At 41.9% G+C, this 19,649-nt stretch overlaps 2 protein-coding genes across 3 annotated transcripts in view; both read right to left on the reverse strand.

The window, feature by feature from the left end:
• Positions 1 to 29: 29 nt before the first annotated feature.
• On the reverse strand, positions 30 to 6,617 carry SNRPD1 (small nuclear ribonucleoprotein D1 polypeptide). The gene is made up of 4 exons (XM_050314671.1): positions 6,493 to 6,617; positions 5,853 to 5,929; positions 2,843 to 3,034; positions 30 to 685 (listed from the first exon to the last, which is right to left on the reverse strand). Exons 1-4 carry the CDS (start codon positions 6,504 to 6,506, stop codon positions 609 to 611), a joined length of 360 nt encoding a protein of 119 aa, XP_050170628.1. The 5' UTR covers positions 6,507 to 6,617; the 3' UTR covers positions 30 to 608.
• Positions 6,618 to 7,973: 1,356 nt separating this feature from the next.
• The window catches only part of SACM1L (SAC1 like phosphatidylinositide phosphatase), a 31,676-nt gene continuing 20,000 nt past the window's right edge, over positions 7,974 to 19,649 (reverse strand). For both annotated transcript variants that reach the window (XM_050314907.1, XM_050314917.1), the window contains 13 exons: positions 19,208 to 19,309; positions 18,594 to 18,679; positions 18,294 to 18,380; positions 17,793 to 17,861; positions 17,625 to 17,704; positions 15,603 to 15,701; positions 12,887 to 13,025; positions 12,589 to 12,658; positions 12,427 to 12,499; positions 11,871 to 11,964; positions 11,694 to 11,786; positions 10,917 to 10,974; positions 7,974 to 10,100 (listed from right to left, as the gene is read on the reverse strand). In XM_050314907.1, coding sequence (XP_050170864.1) covers positions 9,964 to 10,100; positions 10,917 to 10,974; positions 11,694 to 11,786; positions 11,871 to 11,964; positions 12,427 to 12,499; positions 12,589 to 12,658; positions 12,887 to 13,025; positions 15,603 to 15,701; positions 17,625 to 17,704; positions 17,793 to 17,861; positions 18,294 to 18,380; positions 18,594 to 18,679; positions 19,208 to 19,309 — 1,187 coding nt within the window. In that variant the 3' untranslated portion in view covers positions 7,974 to 9,963. The remainder of the gene's footprint in view (positions 10,101 to 10,916; positions 10,975 to 11,693; positions 11,787 to 11,870; positions 11,965 to 12,426; positions 12,500 to 12,588; positions 12,659 to 12,886; positions 13,026 to 15,602; positions 15,702 to 17,624; positions 17,705 to 17,792; positions 17,862 to 18,293; positions 18,381 to 18,593; positions 18,680 to 19,207; positions 19,310 to 19,649) is intronic.

Below are 19,649 nucleotides of genomic sequence, written 5' to 3' on the forward strand. Positions count from 1 at the left end.
AGTATGCCATATAATTAGCTTTGACAAAGTTCATATCCAGGTATTCTTTAATCATCAGATGTAACAATCCAGCAGTTCCATGGACCTGGTTAATTTCCCTATGTAAACGTTTTATAAAGAAAGCAACATGTTTAAATTGTAAGGTTCATGTAATAGAAAACATTAAAATTATATCTATGAACTTTAAAAAAGGTCGCTCTGAAGAAGAACATTTGAGAAACGCTCATGGGATGGGGGTTCTTTATCGATACAGTGTCTTAACTATGTAACCGTTAGAAGACGGAGGTGCCTTACAAAAGAAGGATTAATTTCAAACATTGTTAAAGCACAACAACGCAAGTCTCTAGTTCTGGGGCAAAAAGTAAGAGGCAATTATACAGCCTTCAGGGGTGGGCAAAATCTTGACAGTGACAACCAACACCAACAAGACCCACTCAGTCTGTAACAGCCCCTGGAAATAGGACACACCTCCCTCCCCAGGCTCTGCTAACAAAGGAAAGACGACCTTTTCACATTTCTGTTTATTAAAAATGGATACCATAAACAAGACCTGTACAAAAAAATATCCGAAATTGCCCAGAATTTGGTAACAGTTGCATGATGAGAAATTATCGTCTTGGGCCTCCTCTTCCTCTCCCACGACCTCGGCCTCTGCCACGGCCTCTGCCACGGCCTCTTCCAGCAACTTAGCAGGTGAAAGAAAAAGGATAAATCAAATGAGACCCAGGAATACTTTTGTTTTGATTAAAACATTCTGTATTGAGCATAAACATCACACTGCTTCCCTGTGATGAGACGTTAAGTCAGATATTAAGTCTGTTAATGCTCAGTAAGTTTCAGGCAATATTTCATCTTTGGTACTGGGTTTTTCAGCATACAACTTCCCCAGGCTACTGTCTGTCCTTGGCTTCACTGCAGAAAACAAGGGGATGTAACAGCTGGCTGCTCCCAAGTGCTAGGCTAGGTCTGACAGGGAACTAGGATTCCTCCTCTTTTTCGTTTTCAGAAAATCTCATTTTCCAGAAGGGATCAGAAAAAGTGTATGCAAGACAAGAGTACTTTGTTAGTATTCATTACAGTGGAAAAGATTTTTTTTTTTTTGGTCACAGCTCTCATTGTGGTTTATGAAATACTCTGTGTGGGGGAAAGGTGAGTTTTAACATGGTGTAATTCTCAAGCTCACCCTTTCTCAGGCACCATGTGGAAGGGCAGCATTTTGAAGGGATCCCACTGCCAAACAGCTCCTATTTTCAGTGATACCTCTGCCCATTTAAAACGTGACTATGGGGCCAAGGTCTTGGCTGTGTGCCCCCACTTTTAATTACTGTTATTTAATTGGTGAAGGGAAGACAGAAGCACAGGGTAATTGAGGCCACAACTGCTGAAGGTCGCGTGATCCACACAGTGATAACGTGCCATTGCACCTGTTTCTCCTAAAGAAATATGGCTTGACCCACCCAGTTGCAAGGCCACCCTACAAACTTTAGAAATTAGTGGTTCATTTCAAACATGTTTGTGAGTGCAGGGCTCACAAAGATACTAAAACCTCTGCAGAAATGGGTGGCTCCGTAAGAGACACACCCCCTTCCCGGAGAAGGCCGTGGATTATTCTGGCATGTAGGTCACAAAGACAGAAAGAGTAGAGGCACAGGGCAAATTCCACAGAAGCAAGGTGTCATTTTTTTTGCTGATAATAGACTGACTGTGTAATTTCTGTGCAAGTGTCAACACCTGACTAAATGATGGCAGCAGCTACGGGCATCAGTAGAGAGCTGCATTTGCTAAGTGCCAGCACACCTGGACCCCAGGCACATGTGCCACACCCAAGCACATCCCACCTTCCACTGACAATTCCACTTGCCAAGGACAGACCGTGGGTTTTACACTCTTGAAGCTGAAGGGCATTTACAGATTAAGGCAGCACAGCACAGCTGCAGTCAGAGTGCTTCCACACACTGTGGATGCAGGGAGCATCAAACAGAGGTAACTGGGGCTGTCACAGCCGCTCCCCTCACAGTGAACAGGAAGTAGTGATGTTCACGTCACACTGTGGGGTTCAGGAAAAAAAGCCTTCCAACCACATTCATTTCTCCATGTGGTCAGATTGTTTTTAATGGATGTGAGAGGAGCAAAACCCCCTTGGGAGCTTTACCCATATTCTCTATAGAGACAGCGGCAGCTGCAGTGCCTGCACTTGGTGATGCACCCGAGGGCTCCTCACACCACCTCAGAAAGGGGAGCACACTAAAGCATAACACACTGCAGACCCAAATACTTACACTCTAATTGCAGGAGAAAGGGCACGACATTACTTTAGAGCACAATTAACTTTCACTTACAGCTTACTATTTTAAAAACGCACAGATTAACTGCTGGGCAAAACGCATACTGCTGCAGATATTCTGGGGTTTACTGCATATTAATCTTCAGTAGTGTGCATTAAAACTGAATTACTCTCTATAATGTTAGGCTTCTAAGGAAAAGGTTTTTGTTCAACAGTTTTTTGAGAAAAAAGTTCCAGGAAGAGCAGCGTGGAACACTACTGGGAACCAAAGCTAGAGATCTGCTCAATGGAATATACAGCCTAAACTCCCTCAGGTTTTCAAGTCTCTCAAATCCAGTTCTCAGAGATACCATTTTTATCCACCATCAAATTTCAGTGAACCATTTAGCACTGTTTGAGGTGGGAAAGGCAGATAAAGCCAGTGTAGTATCAAACCCTCAAAGAGGAAGGAATTAGATGCCAAATGTAGATGTAAAGACACTCGAATCAGATATCTTCAGGTTCAGAGGACTGAAATGCATAAAAAGGCAGAACAAACATAGGAAAACACAAACTAACCTGCTTCTCTTTTCTTGGATTTGACTTTTGGTTCAACGTCCACTAGCAAAGTATCCAGAGGCAAACTGTCCGGCAGAATGAAGTAGCGGATGTTGTTCCCTCGAATACTCAGCGTCTCCAGCTGTACGGGTTCTCTGTTCTTCAGTGTCATTTTCACTGCTTTGAGATGTGTATTCATGCTGACATCCACTCCTGAAACAACACAAGCCCGATTTCAGGGATGAGGTCTCTTGTTGCCTATTTTTAAGAATGCACACGCTTCAAGATCTAGCCTGATCATTAATGCCTGCCTCTGCCACTCATTAATTAATTCACCCTGTACCTGAATGAGACTATTTGTCTTTTTCTTTCTTAAATTATGCCCGATAAGTTATCAATTGCTGCCTTTAACACCTTATTGCTAAGGAGCTTTATCCAGGTCCTGGCAATAGCTAGGTAGCCAGTGGTTCAATATCCAGTAGCCAATGGTTAAATCAGTTATTCTGAACAACAAATAAACTGCTGCTTGTTACAGAAGTCCAATACTGCCCTTGCTCCTTTAAAAAGAAGTAAAACCTCGGAGGTTTTTCTGTAAGCCTTAGGAAAATCCAACTATCATAGCAGCATTTATTTTCTGATAAAATACATCCACAATACCAGAGCGGTATCTACTATGGAAGTACATAAAATATCCTCCTGTAAGGAACAACTGCTGTGCTTACACACTTTGAGAACAGCCAGTATGTAAGAACTGTATGGAATCAGAACTGTGCCCACTATGCTGTACTATGCATAATTCCAAAATGGAAACAATCTCAGTTGGATGCATGTATTAAATAACAGCCATGAGAAGCAATTAAAAAGTTTTTATTTTTGACATGACGAGCTTTCCACGGGATTTGATCTCCAGCTATGAAGATCAAAACAAGAATACCTTTTTCTAATCAAAACAGATGACACTGCTGTTTACAAACACCTGCTAATTCAGCGACAAGGCACCCACAGGAGCAAACTTTTAATGTGTTCAAACTTCTGTACAAACAACCCTCTGTGATAAAAATAAACCGAAAGATGCGTTACCAAGGTAAGTAACAGAAGTGAGCATCAGGCCAGAACCAGAGGAACCACTGTGCTGTGCTTATTCCATGTACTTCCTCTATCCTCATCACCCCCTGTCTGGATTTTACAGAGCTCTCTGGCCCCTCCACTCCACCTGCCCCTGACCCTTGGTTCGTGCAAGGTGCATCACACGAAAAACCTGCCCCTTCGGCAGCCCAGCTCTGGCCAACCCAGAAGAGGAGATTGCACAATCCAACAGCACAGCAATTACGAACACAGTTCACCGACCACTGTAACGGGAAGGCTGCAGTTTGAGAAATATGGACTGCATCCCAAGTTTTTGCAGGTTCTTAGCAGAAAATGAGAGCAGCTTTGCTCAACAATTAAACCTGAAAGAGCAGTGAGGTCAGCAGTGTGTTTGCTTCCCACCCAGCTGGGTTCAACAGAGCATGCTGCAATCGGGTACCAGGATGGTGCACTCACCTCTAATCAGAACTGATGGACCTGGCTGCAAAATAATGCCAGTTTTGAACTCTGACAAATCTCCACAGATTGCTACTGGCCAAAAAAGCACTTGAGCAATCCTCTGGAATAACATTCAAACTTGACAGAGTTGTACTTTTTTTTAAAGAGTGTCTGGGCAGAAGAGCTCCTAAAAGTCACCTGAGGTGAGTGTAGGAAAGGAGCTAAAGCGCCTTCCTCAGCTCACCTGTGAGGGTTTGCCTTGTTAAACACAACGTGCACCACCTCTGTACCTGATGTCTCTGAAGTAAAGCTCACAGGAACACCCTCAGAACAATGTCCCTTGCTGAGACTATCAAAGCAAACAAAATAGTCTGCACATTTTTTAATACAGGAAAATCATATACTAAATCACAAAGACTTTACCTACAACTTTCAGTTCAGTGAAATGAACCACCTGCTAAACAGTAACACCCACAAACTAACATGACAGACCCCTGGCAACAGCAGGGGAGCTTATTCTCATTGACAGGATTCCTTTTTGCCCTGAATCCCACATCCAGCTTCACATTTTCAAACCCACATTCTTATTTAACCAATCTGAGACCACATCACCATTTAACATTTGGCATTTATTTGTGACACCATTAAAAAAATAAGTCCCTCTTTGGGTGATTCAGCTGCAACGTTTTTATTGCTTGTTGTGATTTAACAAGTGAAATTCAGAAGCACCGAAACATCTTACAGAGGTTTAGAGGAACACCCACTACCTGTTCAATACAGCAGCAAAACCACCTCATCAACATTAACAGTGGAACAGTTTGCCCAGAGAAGCTGTGGATGCCCCATCCCTGGCAATGCTCAAAGCCAGGCTGGATGGGGCCCTGAGCAACCTGGTCTAGCGGGAGGTGTCCCTGTCCACGGCGCTGGGGTTGGAACGAGATGATCTTTAAGGTCCCTTCCAGCCCACACCATTCCATGATTCTGTCATGCTGCTATAATTCTAAGAGATTACAACACACTTGCATCGGCTTTGCAGTGGTTTGGGAAAGTTCACTTCCTTGCCCCTGAGCCTGTTTGGGGGCAAAGCCCACAGTCGGGCTCAGAGGCTCCCAGTGCTACTGCAGCGAATTTCCAGCCTCCCAGCAGCGCCTTAAAACCAGGGAAAGCCAATCACAAAATATACCCCGGCCTAACTCACCCACTGGTACGTATCAAAGACAACCTGTGACCCGCTGAAATTCCCCAGTATTTTCATGGTCGCCTACGGAAGGCTGGCTGGTTACAGCTCCTCGCTCTTCCCAGCAACTTCCGACAATATCCAGACACAAACACAAACGCACCTCGCGCTCGCACACAGGATACGCGAATTCAAAAGCTCATCTTCCAGCGCGGGTCCCCGCAAGAGGGAGCACAGGACAAAAAAAAAGCTCAATCCGAGCCGTGGCTGCCAATTGTTTGCAGAAAGGCGACTGGGAGCACTTGGCTACAGCCTCCTATCCTGCCGTACCTGTGATCGTTCCGTGCACCTGCGTCCCGTTCTTCAGCTCGATGGTCACAGTCTCATGGCTCAGCTTCATCAGAAACCTGCGGAATTGAAAACGCGTTCAAAAAAAACCCCCAAACCCCTTCACTCCCACACAGAGCCGTGCGCGTTCAGCAGCGCGCACACCCAACACCCGCTCATCCCGAGCCCTCCGAGACGGCGCCCGCGGATTCCGCTGGGAATGTTTTAGTGACAAACTCTACACGTCCCGCCCAGCCGCGGCAAGCAGGGCCACTGCCGGTCCCGGCACCTATTTCCCGGCGAAACGGCCATTATTACACAAAGAAGGAACCATTTTATGGCTTCTCAGCATCCCGGGAAACCAACGCTATCCCCATCGGAGGGGGAAGGAGTTTCCCCCCAAAACCGGGGGGCTTTGCTGAGCGACCCGCGCAGGACGCGGGGCGGGAGCGCGACCGGGCAGAGCGGGGCCCCGCCGCCAGCAGCGCCCCCAGGATCCATCCCAGGGCCGCTCCCGCCAGGCCCATCCCAGGGCCGCTCCCGCTCCCGCCCCGGCTGTGCGGCCGCAGAGCGCGGGCTCGCCTGGGGCCGCCGGCGCGGTCCATCCGCCTCCATCGGCCCCCATCCGCGCCCATCCGCTCACCTGACGAGCTTCATGTCGGCGGGCGGCGGCGGGCGGAGCGGCGGGCGGGACCCCGGGCAGAGCGGAGCCCCGGGCGGAGCGGAGCCCTCAGCGCTCTCGGTCGGGTCGGGCCGGGCCGCGCCAGGAAGGGCCGCTCTCGGCGGCGAGCGGGAGGCGCGGGCACAGCGCCCCCCTGCGGCCCGGAGGAATCACAGCATCCCAGAGCCGGGGAGGCTGGAAAGGAGCCCTCGGCTCCGATCTCCCTGCTCCAGCAGGGTCGTGCTGCAGTCCAGGATACAGGAGTGAGTCCAGACGGTTCGTGAATACCTCCAGGGAGGGAGATCCACAACCTCTCTGGGCAACCTGTCCCCGTGCATAATCTCTCCCACAGTAAAGAAGTTCTTCCTCACATTTAAGTGGAAGTTCCTGTAAGCTTCTGCCCATTGCCTCTTGTACTATTGCTTGGCACCACAGAGCAGAGCTTGGCTCCATCCTCCCGGCACCCTCCCTTCAGACACTTACACAGTGACGAGATCCCCTCTCCGTTCTCTTCTCTGAGGTTGAACAGGCCCAGCTTCCTCAGCCTTTCCTCATGACAGATGCTCCAGTCCCCCGGTCATCCCTGTAGCCCTGCACTGGCCCTGCTCCAGGAGCTCCACGTCTCTGTTGTACTCATGAGCCCAGAATTGGACACAGCAATCCAGATACAGCCTCTCACCAGGGCTGAGTAGAGGGGCAGGATTTCCTCCCTCGATCTACTGGCACTGGGAGATGGAAGAAGGGGGAGATGAATGGAAGGAAGAAGGGAGGGGGGGGGGGATGGATGGAAGAAGGGGGACAAGTACTGTGCTCAGTCTGTGAAAACCAGGCTTTTCATTAAAGTTTCACAGCTACAGTTGCCTTACTTAATTAAAACATATTTTTATGAAAAAAAAAAATTCTTAATTTTAAACCTTTGAACTTCCAAAAAAAAAAAATTCCCAAACCAAACACAACCCAAGGCCAAGCACCTGTAAGGAATTAGTTTATTTAAAAAAAAAATAAAATTACAGCTTCAGGATCCAAAATTGTAATAGCAATAATTATGTGTGTGTGTGAACCTATTCACCTAGTGAGAGCAAAAGGGAGAAGACAGCTTGAATTTTCACCCTAAACACCTCTTGCTGTGGTCAGCAAAACTCTCTGAAGTGCCCTTGTGAGAGAAGAGGCAAAGAGCCATCAGCATTGAGCAGAGGTGATAGCTGGGATGCAGCACTGGAGAGCTCCAGCCACAGCAGATCTCAGACTGAGATCCAGCCACAGCAGTGAAGACTGGAACATGACACTGGTGCAAACTGACACTGAGCACAGTGTGAGATCATCAATATTTAAGCACAGCAGACCACGATCACCACGTGCAATGAGCAGACAGAACCGAAGCATCCTTTGAGTGAGAAACAGTTCCTAAGGGGAAACTTGGGAACAGCCTACTCCAACACACAAAATGCACCAGAGACAGTACATCTAGAAAAAGTTGAACATTTTATTGTCATTTAGGAGTACACCATTTGTGATTTTAGAAATACAGACTCTTTGCAAAGCACTGAAATACAGATGCCTTCCAACTTCTAAAACCTACATTATTCTATGTATTACAAGCCTTTTATATTAGCAATTCAAGTTTGGTCTTTGCTGCAGCAACTTCTTCACCAAAGATGAAACAACCTAGTTCTAGACTGCAAGGCAACTGAGCCAAGCTTCAAACACCACCTGCCAGTGAGCCATCAGAACCATTACTTTCAAATATTGAGTCTATGGTGTTCTTGTTCTTCGTGCCTATGAGGGAGTTCACCTTTAAAAAGTTTTAAGTTAGAGGATTTTCCAGTTAACCACCAACTGGTATTTCCATTACAGCATCGAGAAGCAAACAGATACTTTGCAAGTACTAGTGCTCATGAACAGGTTATGTTTTCACAAAACCCAGAGAGGCCTCCAGAAACATTCAAGGTTAAATGAACAGTTGCAAAAAAAAAAAAAAAAGAAAAACCAAACCCAAACCAAAATAAAACAAAAAACCTGTACATATTTTCAGTCATAACACAAGGGAACACTGAAGTAGCAGTGTTTTGTGTTCTAGCTTCAATAGTGACAACTGTGCTAGTCCTAGTAGTATTCTACATGTTTCTCCCTTCCCCCCATTTAAATTTTATACTCGCAATCTGAATATACAGCTGTACTTACAGGAAATATTAAACAATGCACAGCGCCTTAAGCAAGTTCCATGTCTGGTTTTGAACAAACCATATAAAATTAAGTGACAAAATAGCTTAAAATTGGTCCTTATTTTTATACAGCTTGGAAGCACTAAATTTAAAGACATAATAACCAGCATGAATTAGTTGGTAGCTTTTTTTTTTCCTCCTTTTTTTTTTTTGATTTTTTAAAGTGTGTGTTACAGTATCATGCATGAAAAGCAAGCTGCTGCTCCCATGTGCAAACACGGAGTTTAGACTGAACGTTTCTCCTCAGGTTGTTATTCCTTCTTTGATAAATTATTTCAATATAACCAAGGACAGAAGCAGCTGACTAGCAAAACAATATGAAGTTCACCTTTTATATTGTAACCCATTCTTAAAAGTAATGGAATACTTTGGAACTTTAGCGTAAGGAAGGTTCAATAAACACTGCAAAGGACTTTTACATTCTTTGATTCTGTTTACATCTTTAGAAAGAAAATTCTATATTTTAACTCGCTAACTACTGAATTTTCATATGGAGACTGTAGTATTGAAACAGTGCAAGACATTTGCAACTTCAGGAACATCCAATTACACTGCCCTTTCACCCAACAATGATTAGCAGAATATTGCATCAGTTCTAGATAGACAAGACAGGACAAAAACCTCACTTTAGAATAGCATTAGAAGTCAAAAAACCTTTTGTATTTAGTGAAAAGAATCCACACACAAATATGCACGAAGGACTCCTTAACATGGACTCTATCACAACAAATGTAATCCAGCTCTAAGTCTGGACCTAGACTTCTCATTGGTACAAAGCCATATTTGTTCAGAGACCACTGTTAGATGCTCCATTATTAATGCTTCAACATTTGGTTACTTTGACACATGAACAGCATCAGAGCTCTCTCCTGTCAAGACCAGAAAAAGCAGCTGGAACAGCCCAGCTGGACCATGAGCTTAAGCAGTCCACTTAAGCTTTAAGACGTTCCAGACACCAAAAAGCTGACTTTTGTCTCTGCATTACCCCCATTAAGAGTGGAGCCCTGTCCACTAATGCAATATTCCAAAGACCATTGCAACTAAGACCATCAAGTCAGGTCTCAGCTGAAAGCTACCACCACCACAGGACATGGTTTCCTCACCCCCGCCCCCCCAATGCCAAGGAAGAATGTCCAAGAGAACACTAATGGGTGTGGAAAGCAGGTCAGTAGAGACTCCAAGTGTGGCTTGAAGAATCCTCAGTACCAAGCCGCTTTCCACACACACAAATTCAGTCCATCTTCTCTTTCTGGACCAGCTTGGGTGCATCTACAAAATCCTTGCCATTATAAAGGATGATAGCAAAAGTTCCAAAGCTTGCACTTCCCCAGAAAAGCACATAGGCCAATGTCTCAGTCCACGTATCACCTGCGAAGAAGAGTCAGATAAACCTTTTAGTTCATTATTTTGAATTACCAGAGTTTTATTTCAGTCCAAAAGCAAAATATTTCAAGGCCTCCCTCAGAGATCTGTTGTCATATGAAATCAGAAGTTTTTCACAGGTCTTTTACTATTTCCTTACCTAGGAAAATTGTTTGCCACACAGTTCTTGGAACACATCAAACAGACATCTAAGGAAGTCAGTCAAGAACTCTACTGGCACTAATGTTGGAAAATTCAAGGAAGAAGCAGAAGGCAAAAACTTTCACCACTCCCAACACAGATTTAGATTAAGAGAACATCCACCAGAACAGGCTTATGCCCATATCTGACTGCTTTGAACTGTATTTCTGCCCAAAATTACACAGGTATTCCTTTGGGGATTCATCCAGCCTACAATAAAGCCAGATGTCTACTCAGGTGCAACTAAATTTGGGGACAATTAACTGTCCCTTAAGTGACTTCTACACAAGTTTTAACATTGTTTCCTATAGCACTTCGTGTTTTTTCCACATTACTGACTTAGTGCTCATCTTCAAACACTTTTTAGAATGACTGAGGAGCAGAATCACAGAATCTCGTGAGCTGGAAGGGACCCACAAGGATCATCGAGTCCCAACTTTTAAGCGAATGGCTCGTACAGGGATTAAACCCACAACCTTGGTGTCATTAGCACCATGCTCTGAACAACTGAGCTGATCTCAGGATCACCAATGTTACACTGAATAGTTACTGGTAACCATTTACACAAAGCTCACACAGAAACAAGTCAATTTTAAGGAATTAAAATCAATGGTGACTTACCAGCCATTAGCAAACAAATAATGCACATGGAGAAAGCAACCACCATAATAATAGGCAACTGAGGAAAGAGAAGAAGAATAATCACTTGATATAGCAGCACATTTATTTCTTACTTTCTTAATCTTCAGGATGGGTTGTACTGCAAAGCTATTTACTTGTTTTACAGTGAGGGTGCTTTGATTCTAAATTCACCTACTTTCAGGTACAAATAAAAGTTTGGATAACTCCAAAGTTACTGAACACTTTCCAAATCATGTTAAGAATTAAAATACACCTTCTGTGCACATTAAAAGAGACTGACGTTTGTGTTTTGTTAAAAAAACCCCACAAAACAACACAACTCCAAACACCAGCTACTAGTGAAACCCATGTCCCCAAATCCCATTTCACAAAATAGAAGGGGAAAGGTGAAAAAAAAGAATAAGAAGTGGGGGTTTTGTTAGTCTATGCTTCTGCATGAAGTGTGAGAAAAAATCTTCACAAGGTTCTTCTGCAGAAGGAAACACTCATGGATGGTGATCAGTAGAATTTCCCCCTTTCCACTTGATGAAGCAGATCTTAAAAAAGCAAGCAGCAGTTTTTCCGATACCTCAAGGACACTCCATTTTCTGTCAGAGGAACAGTTTGGGTTTAATCCTACAAGCAGGTATTATAGAAACATAACCAGATTACAGGCATGCTTCGTGACTAAACAGACAAGTCCTACTTAGTCATGTGAAGTGACTACTAAATGCTTGTACACATTTCTCCAATCACGAGTACAGTCTCCATACTCACAGCTAAAAACTTCCAGTCTTTCTTGACATGTAGAGGACTAGCAGGTTCTACTTCATCCACTGAATAATTTCCAAGAAAAAGATCAATCGCATCCTGGAAGAGAAAGGGAGGGCAAAAGTTAAAATGCACAGCCACATTTATCAAGTACACTTCCCCACAGTTAAAAACTTAACTTACTTGTCTAAATCCATCAGAAAAATTGTTTTTGTAGTAACGTATTAATGAGTTCCAGCCATCCATTATTAAGCCCCACTGAGTTCTCTTCCCAGTTCTGCAAAAATAAGTTGTGACAAAGTATTTCAGATAGATTAATAAATTCAGGAAGATAATTTCAGATTTACAGTCCTGTCATTGTCCAAATGTGTACTATGTTAAATGAATACCTGCAAGGAAATACATTTATCTCGTGCTCCCTCTGCATTATTACCAAACATGGTTGCAACAAAGTTTCAAAATAAAATGGCACTTGTGTCCATCACACAATATAAACGTGCCTCTTCACAACACACTTCTTTGGTTTTATTTTCAGATAGCCTTTTCTTCTTCCATATAAACACAGCAAAGAATGGTGTCCTGTAGATTTTACTCTGACATTTTGCCAACCGAACTGTGGCAAAATAATTCATTTATGGATTAAGCCCCAGATTAATAACTTTCTCAGATATGAAGACTTAAAGAAAATCCCAAACATGCCCCAAAACCCAGAAGGCCTTTACAAGAAAGGTTGACTCACCTTGTGTAATCGGTCTTTAAGGCACCAGTTCCAGCATATTGTTTGGCACAAGCATTAGCGTTATCAGCCCATGCTGTGGATAGGAAGACATTAAGAAATATTAAGGAAGTTATGTACCCTATTTGGAAAAAAGTTATTGTTTGAACTGTATGAACAACCTACCATTTTTGTAGATTTTCTCAAAGTCTGCTTGCTCTTCAATTCTCTGTCCAACATGCAGAACACCTAGCCTCTGAAACAAAAAGTATATTGAGGCTCACCAGTGGTTTGCTAGAAAAATTAGGATTTGCTTTCAGAAAAAGCCGTATCTATTAGTCTAGAGTCCAGTCAATGCACTTCAAGTAAGCAGTACAGTAACTCCAGTATGCAAACTCTTGCTGTAGTGTTAAAAGGACATTTCTGCTTCAAATGGAAAGCATCTCTCCTCTTCCAGCTTACTGAACAAGAACAAAATATTTACCTGAAGCTGGGCCTGAAGAGATCGGCGTGCCAACAAGCTCTGGATCACATTAGTCCGATCAAGGCAGTCCATGCAGTTACTGCGGAATATTCCTTCCTGCTGAGTCACAATTTTACCATCTGAATCCACTAGAAAATAACTAACACATAAAAGACACATAAGTATTTATAGATAACAGTCCTTATAAACCACAAGTTTTCAGAAGTAAGCATCCTAACAACCAACACAGAGTTATCCTGAGCATATCAGTGTTCTTGACCATATCTTTGAACTTTGATGCCTCCTTTCCTTTGATTCTTCCCCTCCCATGCTGAAAAAACAACATCAATAGATACAGAACATTTAGTAATCTCAGGGTAGAATTCACCCTTATCATTTAGAAAGCCAACCAGCAAATGCTGGTTTATGCCACTGGAAAGCATCTTCTGTTACAAAAATCAGTTACTTACATTTTATTTATTTTTTTCCAGTTATTTTAGGGGCCCAGCTCCACAGATATCAAGATCATTAGCAGAGTGTAACAGCGTAAGCAAGCAAGTTTGACTATACCTGGTCAGAAGGTTCAATCCAGTTACCACTGCATCAAAACCCATGTAAGTTGTCAGGTACACTTCTTCCAGGAAGGTATTCAGATTTTTTAAGGCCCCACTGAAATCTGCTACAGTCATGTACTATTCTCTCCATTATGAGAACATCTAGGGGAATCAGATGCTCCCTCTTGCAACTGCATAATGCTAATTGTTTCCTCTGTCTTTTTAATCCACTAAACCAGGTGTTTCCAGTAGTTGATAACAAACAGCTCATTTTAAATATGGAATTACACACAAGGATTCCAATATTGAGCTGGTAAAACAAAAATGCCAATCTAGTTATCAGCTGGATGTGTGAATGGGACAGAATTGCACTAGTTCTGCCACAGCGTGAAACTTCCAGTTGTCTACAGATTTACAGGTCATATTCTACATAGTTAATTACTGTAATATGTAGTTATGAACTCTGAATGTGGACTAGCATATGATCCACTGTTAGTGTAGAACATTTTAAGATTATCAAGTCTAGCGTCATGCAGCGCTACAACCAAGAGACTTAAATTTTACTTTGATCAACCTTGTGTAGTCTTTTTGAGAGCCACTTCCACCATTCTTGAAGAACCAGTTCTGTTAAACCACGATTTACATCGCTGTATGATTAAAGCAGACAATAATACCTGTGAAATTTTCCTTTTCCCCCTTTCTCCCCCCCAAGCTTTGCCTAGAACTGATATTATAATAATAATAAATTATCTTATTAACCAGAAATGTCTGCTCAAGTCCTGCATCTCTAAAAAATTTAATAAATCAGCTCCTCAAACTTAGCTCTTCTTTCTGACAGATTTTTCACAATTGGATTTAACCTGCAGAAAACAGTTGTTTACCTCCCCTGGGGTTGCAGAACTGTTTTCTAAGATCAGAACTTGGGCTTTTCTGTTCCCATTTAAACAACAGTCACCCTAGATATAATAAAAAGGCAGCCTAATCTTGAGGAAGAGTCTTCAATTTTTTTATCTTGTTTTAGAGATGCATGACCTTTTCTTTGATCTATTTTTCTTCATTTCAAGGAAACCTGGTTCTTTTGTAAGCCTCCAATGGCAGCTGACAGTAAACAAGTTAAAGGATTCAGCATTAATTCTAAGAATAAATGATTCTTGCTGTATAGGAAAAACCTACAATCTTATTTCTCCTTATTTAAAGTGCCCAAAGCCAATTTATCCTTCAGGTCTTTGTGGGTCTTTAAGGCTTTTTTTTTTTTTTTTTTTTTTTTTTTTTTGTGGTGGGCATAGAATATCCACTATCATCTGATTAATTTATACTATTCCCATAGCCTTTATTCCAAGCAAGAGATTTCAGTAACAAGGCTCTATTCACAGTCCACAGCTCACCTCATTTTATTTCGTTAGGGCAGACTATGCCACTGCCAGTTTTGCAATGTTTTAGCTGACCTACTTCATGCTTTAGGCACAAAACTTCAGGAACAGGAAGGAAGCAATCAATCAGGAAAGCAGAACAAAGTAAACCATTTCCCTAGCAATCCACATGTCTACAAGTAGCAAAGACCAAGAAGTGCCAAAAAACAACACACTTGTGGGACTAAAGATTTAAATTGATTTGGACATTTAGTGTACTTTTATGACTTGAGAAAATGAGAATGTTTTCTTGTGGGTCACTTATCTGAGCAAAGGGTGACAACCAGTGCCAGTGCAAGATTTGGTGCCACAACAATGTGTGTTAGAGAAAACACTTTTACAGGTGCCTGTGGAAGGAGTACTAAGTGTTTGACTACATGGCAGAATAGTTTGCTGTCAACAACACAAGGAATTACCATTGGATAAAAAAAACATCACTGAAGTAGACTTTTTAAATGGCTTCAGTACACAACTTTGTCTGATCTTTTACCCAACCTTACAAAGGCAGCTCCTGTCACAACTCAGTGTTGTTACACTTCCCAGAACCGCTCTGAGACAGAATAAGGGCTCTACAAACTTACCCCCCACCAGGTCTCTAACCTTACATGTGCTATGAGCAAGACATCAGAGACATGGAAACACCAATGCACACAAATCTGTCTTCATGGAAGATTACAGATCTGTCTCACTGTGCTTTAATGCAAGACAATAGGAAACTATGAGGAAGTGGTCTCATATCAACAGTACTAAAGTGAAAGAACTGCAGAGCCTTACCTAAACTCATCCTGCTGTTCTGCTAGTTGATCCATCAAAATCTGAAGCCGATCCCACCTCATCCGACTGCACTCTTTATGGAAGTCAAATGCTACATATCTGGTCAGAGAGAGAAGCACCTTTTCAGATCACATATGTACTGCAGGAATGGTTTCAGAAAACTCAGCAAAAGGCTGATCTATAAAACAGGTAGTGACAGAGGATTTGTTTTTCTTTAGAGATGGCTTCCAGCAAATCTATGGCTTTTGTCAGTGCTCTGTAATCTTCCTAAAGCTGCACCCTTAGTGTGCCTGGTGACATCATTTACGATTCTTTCCAGAATGCAACTAGTCTGGGGAAGCACACACTCCATTCCAAGTTACTCACTCTACGCTCTGGCTAGTAGTTTTCCTCCAGAAAGTACAAAAGGGATATGAATCTTATTTCATCTAATTTCATTTTTTCCCCCCCCAGGATTCTTTTACCCTCCCCTCTTCCAAGGAACTGCATAGGGAACTTCAGTTCACTTTGAACTAGACACAGGTGTCAAAATGCAACATTCTTTCCTGGCACAATTCCCTTGATGGCTCTCTAGAAACCTGAGACAGGTTCTGTTTGAACAGCTAACCTATCTCTGTCTAAGAAAACTGAAAAGCTATTGACCAGGAACAAGATTTTAACAGCCAATTAAGTTTCTGCAAGAAATACTCTAAATGAGTGGTGCTTGATTAAACATTTGTACGTATATGTTTGCTGTGAATTATAGGGCATTATACTTCTCCCCTCAAGCATTTGTAACCCAAAAGTTATTATTTGACAAGATTTCAGGACTATGTGCATGAAGCAAGATGGTATATACACACACTGAAACGAGTAACTGAAGACTCAAGTCTGTCAGATAAACACCAGCAGAACCAATTAACACAGAAAGTGGATTTTGGTAGCAATAATAAACTGGGGCTGACAAACACTGCGTTGGAACATAGACAGAACGCCACCAGAAAACACACCCTGACATAATTTTACAGCTTTGTTTCCACCAGATGACTTTATAGCAAAGATGTAGAGAATTCCACAAGCTTTGTACACACCTGAAGTATCAACACCAGCCTAGGTGTGAGAGCGAGCCAAGAGCTTGCTTTAGAAGTAGTCTTTTAAAATAAAAATAAAAGAAAAATACACATCCACACACCAATAGCACACACAAACACACCCCTGAGGGTAGTAAAAGGAGCTTGGAAAAAATTCAGAGTATGTCAGGATTTAGAAGGAATCTTGAATACAACCTGTGTTGTTATCCTTAGACAGACATGAATCCTTGTTAAACAGGACACCTTTGGCCTAGAGGTGGGATTTAGCCCTTTAACATATATGAGTGATGATAATATGGTACAGTAATTTCAAGGATAAGGCAAAGGGAAGCATCTGTGGGAGTTGAATGTTAGCCCTCCCTCCAGAAGTTAATGAAAGCAAGCACAGACAGGTTGTAAAATTGCATACTGCACTCAACATTCCCACAAGGAGATGGAATTTCTCATGATTAAACTGCATCTCCACTCTCCTGGCCCATTATTACACTGAGCTCCAAACATTTAAATTACTTGTTTCCCTTACTGTTCCCTCCTTCATTTCAATCCTGTTTTGTTCAAACTCAGCACTCACTCCCTTCCCAAGTTAGCAATGTAACCAAGCCCTTTTGCCAGAAGCTAGTTCTCGAGGGCATGATTTTCTTTCTCCTAAAATGTGAGTGATTTCCACAGCTCTCATTGCATACTATGACTCCAACACTGGCCTTACCACTGCCTCTGAATTTCCTTCTTTATTCTGCCTGTCTCCTCTCTTTGTCCCATATTTGCTTCACAGTCTCAATTCTGCTTAGAATGTGAGCTCTGAGGTAGGAAGGGGCACAGGTATTTGCAAGTTATTTCATAAAAATGAAATGAAAACAAATCAGAGGGCTGGAAAAGGCTCTGACAGCCCTGTGAGATTCAGAGGTAGGGCTCAAGTAGTAACACAGAACATATCATTTCATGTCAAATGTACCTGACCATTCCATTTGCCATGTTGTTCACCATTTTTGCAAATGTTTGTTCAAGAGGCTTCTCTGAACCTTTTTGGTTAACCTGGGAAAAGGGGAAAAAGGAGACAGTACTACTCAAAGCTTGCTTAAAAGAACAACAGCTTTTGCAGGGAGAAAAAGTGAAAGCATACCAAGTTGACAATCATTTGCTTTCCATAGCTAATTATTTGCGAGTCAAAATGTCTTTGGAAGCCATCCATCTATAAGAGAAAAGAAATGTGTTCACAGATTTGTACCTTACAGGAAATCTCCATTATCATCTTTTTGATGATTCTTATAACTAAAGAAAGTATTTGATGTTTCCTATTGTGCCAATACATTTCTACTTTCATCCTCCCAGTCCATCCAGCTGTCCTTATTAAACGTGCTACAGATAAGGAGTACTGTGCTGCTGCTAAAACTGCTGCAAACAAGGTCCAAAGAGAAACCACCTCCACTGACGTCTGTATTTTTTTCAGCTTTTGAATTCATCGTAAGGAGTACAAAGATTGTTGCTATTACTTTTAAAAAAGATAAAGCTCAACCTAGTATTGCTGATTTTCATTCTTCTGATTACAGTTTGCTACCTTATCACACAGACATGGGCCCAGAAACTTATTAAAACCCCCAGGACTCAACAAACACTCACATACATGATTTACTGACTTGCTGATCTGTGGCTTTGGTTTATACTTGAGGTTTGGTCTTTGAGACCAGAAAAAAGGAATTGATCCACGGGTCTGCAAAAGAATGGAAATGGTTTTAAACAACAGAATTTACAAACTCACTTGGCATTTAAAAATAAAGCAGACCGGTTTATTCTGTTAAACTAGCTCGGTCTGTTTGTTTAGTTTTGTTTGCATAACTTATATAAAATCTATGTTTAAAGACACAGACAGAGCTATTTATCTTTGTATCTCAAGCCAGTGAGCAGTTCCTTACAGTGACTTTACCTGAACGAATGATGCCTTGCTCCCCTTGTAATGCACAATTTGTTCTGTTTCAACAAAGTTAGCAGCGTGCCCTTCTGAATCAATACCTATGTAGGAAAAAGACCTTGTTAACAAGTTCATGCTGCCTGCAGAACAGTGATGGTACATCAGCAAAAGACTCCCTTTCCCCTCCCTGTAAGTCAAGTCCTCACAGAAAGCAAAGAGCTGCAGGATGACGTTAAATTGAATACACCCTTGGGAAATGTTTAACATGATCTGCACCAAATTTAACGTTCAGTTAAAGAACAGTTCTGCTTCACACATTTTCATATTTCTAGCATTAGAAATTGTCATTTAATATGAAATGAAATACCAGTGTTCTGACACTGAAATATTCACAATTCACTACAAAACTTTTGCAGTTATCTCTAGGAGAATAAATAAGAGTCAGTTTAAAAAACACCAAAACATGCTTTAGTTCCTAATACACGTTTCTAATATTTTCTTTGGAGGAAGGACCTCAAGACGAACTAAGCATTTTTTTTGTGCAAGTCACTATACAGCAGTTACTCTTAAAGGCAAGTCACATGTACAGATAGAATTCTTATTATTTTTGAAATAATTTTCTATTTTACCTCTTACATAGTAGCGCACCCCAGCCCTGAAACAGCTTCTTCTGGAAATAAGCAGCCAGTCAAAACACTTGCCATTAATAGAACAAGAGTGCATAGTGATAACTGATGAATAACACTAAGGAAAAACCCAACATTTCATTAGGATATTTTTATATGTCAAGAGGTAGGAAATATCAAGGAAACAAGTGACTACATTCAAAGAAATTTGTAAACTTTTCTCACACCAGCAACAGTTGAACATTAAACTTGAGAGACAGTATGCCCATCACAAAAAGACTCCCTATGACAATGTCATTGATGAACAAACATTAAAACTGCTGTAATTTTGAGAAAACTTGATTCTAAAGAAGATTAACCTGGGTCTTATGGTCCTACTTAAGAAATCCATCTCATCTATAATTTCATTAGACTACCTTAACAGTTTCTTGCCCCTACTGTTTTT

The sequence above is a fragment of the Myiozetetes cayanensis genome, unplaced genomic scaffold, assembly GCF_022539395.1.
Source record: "Myiozetetes cayanensis isolate MyiCay16 unplaced genomic scaffold, myiCay2020 scf1, whole genome shotgun sequence".
Lineage (NCBI taxonomy): Eukaryota > Metazoa > Chordata > Aves > Passeriformes > Tyrannidae > Myiozetetes > Myiozetetes cayanensis.

Bases quoted from the DNA above. Each gene is read 5' to 3' on its own strand.
- SNRPD1 (XM_050314671.1), bottom strand. The intron at 3,035-5,852 runs GTACGGCAGGAT...GTGTTGTTTCAG, and splicing joins GGTGCACGGAACGATCACAG to GAGTGGATGTCAGCATGAAT. The intron at 686-2,842 runs GTTAGTTTGTGT...TCACCTGCTAAG, and splicing joins ATCCAAGAAAAGAGAAGCAG to TTGCTGGAAGAGGCCGTGGC.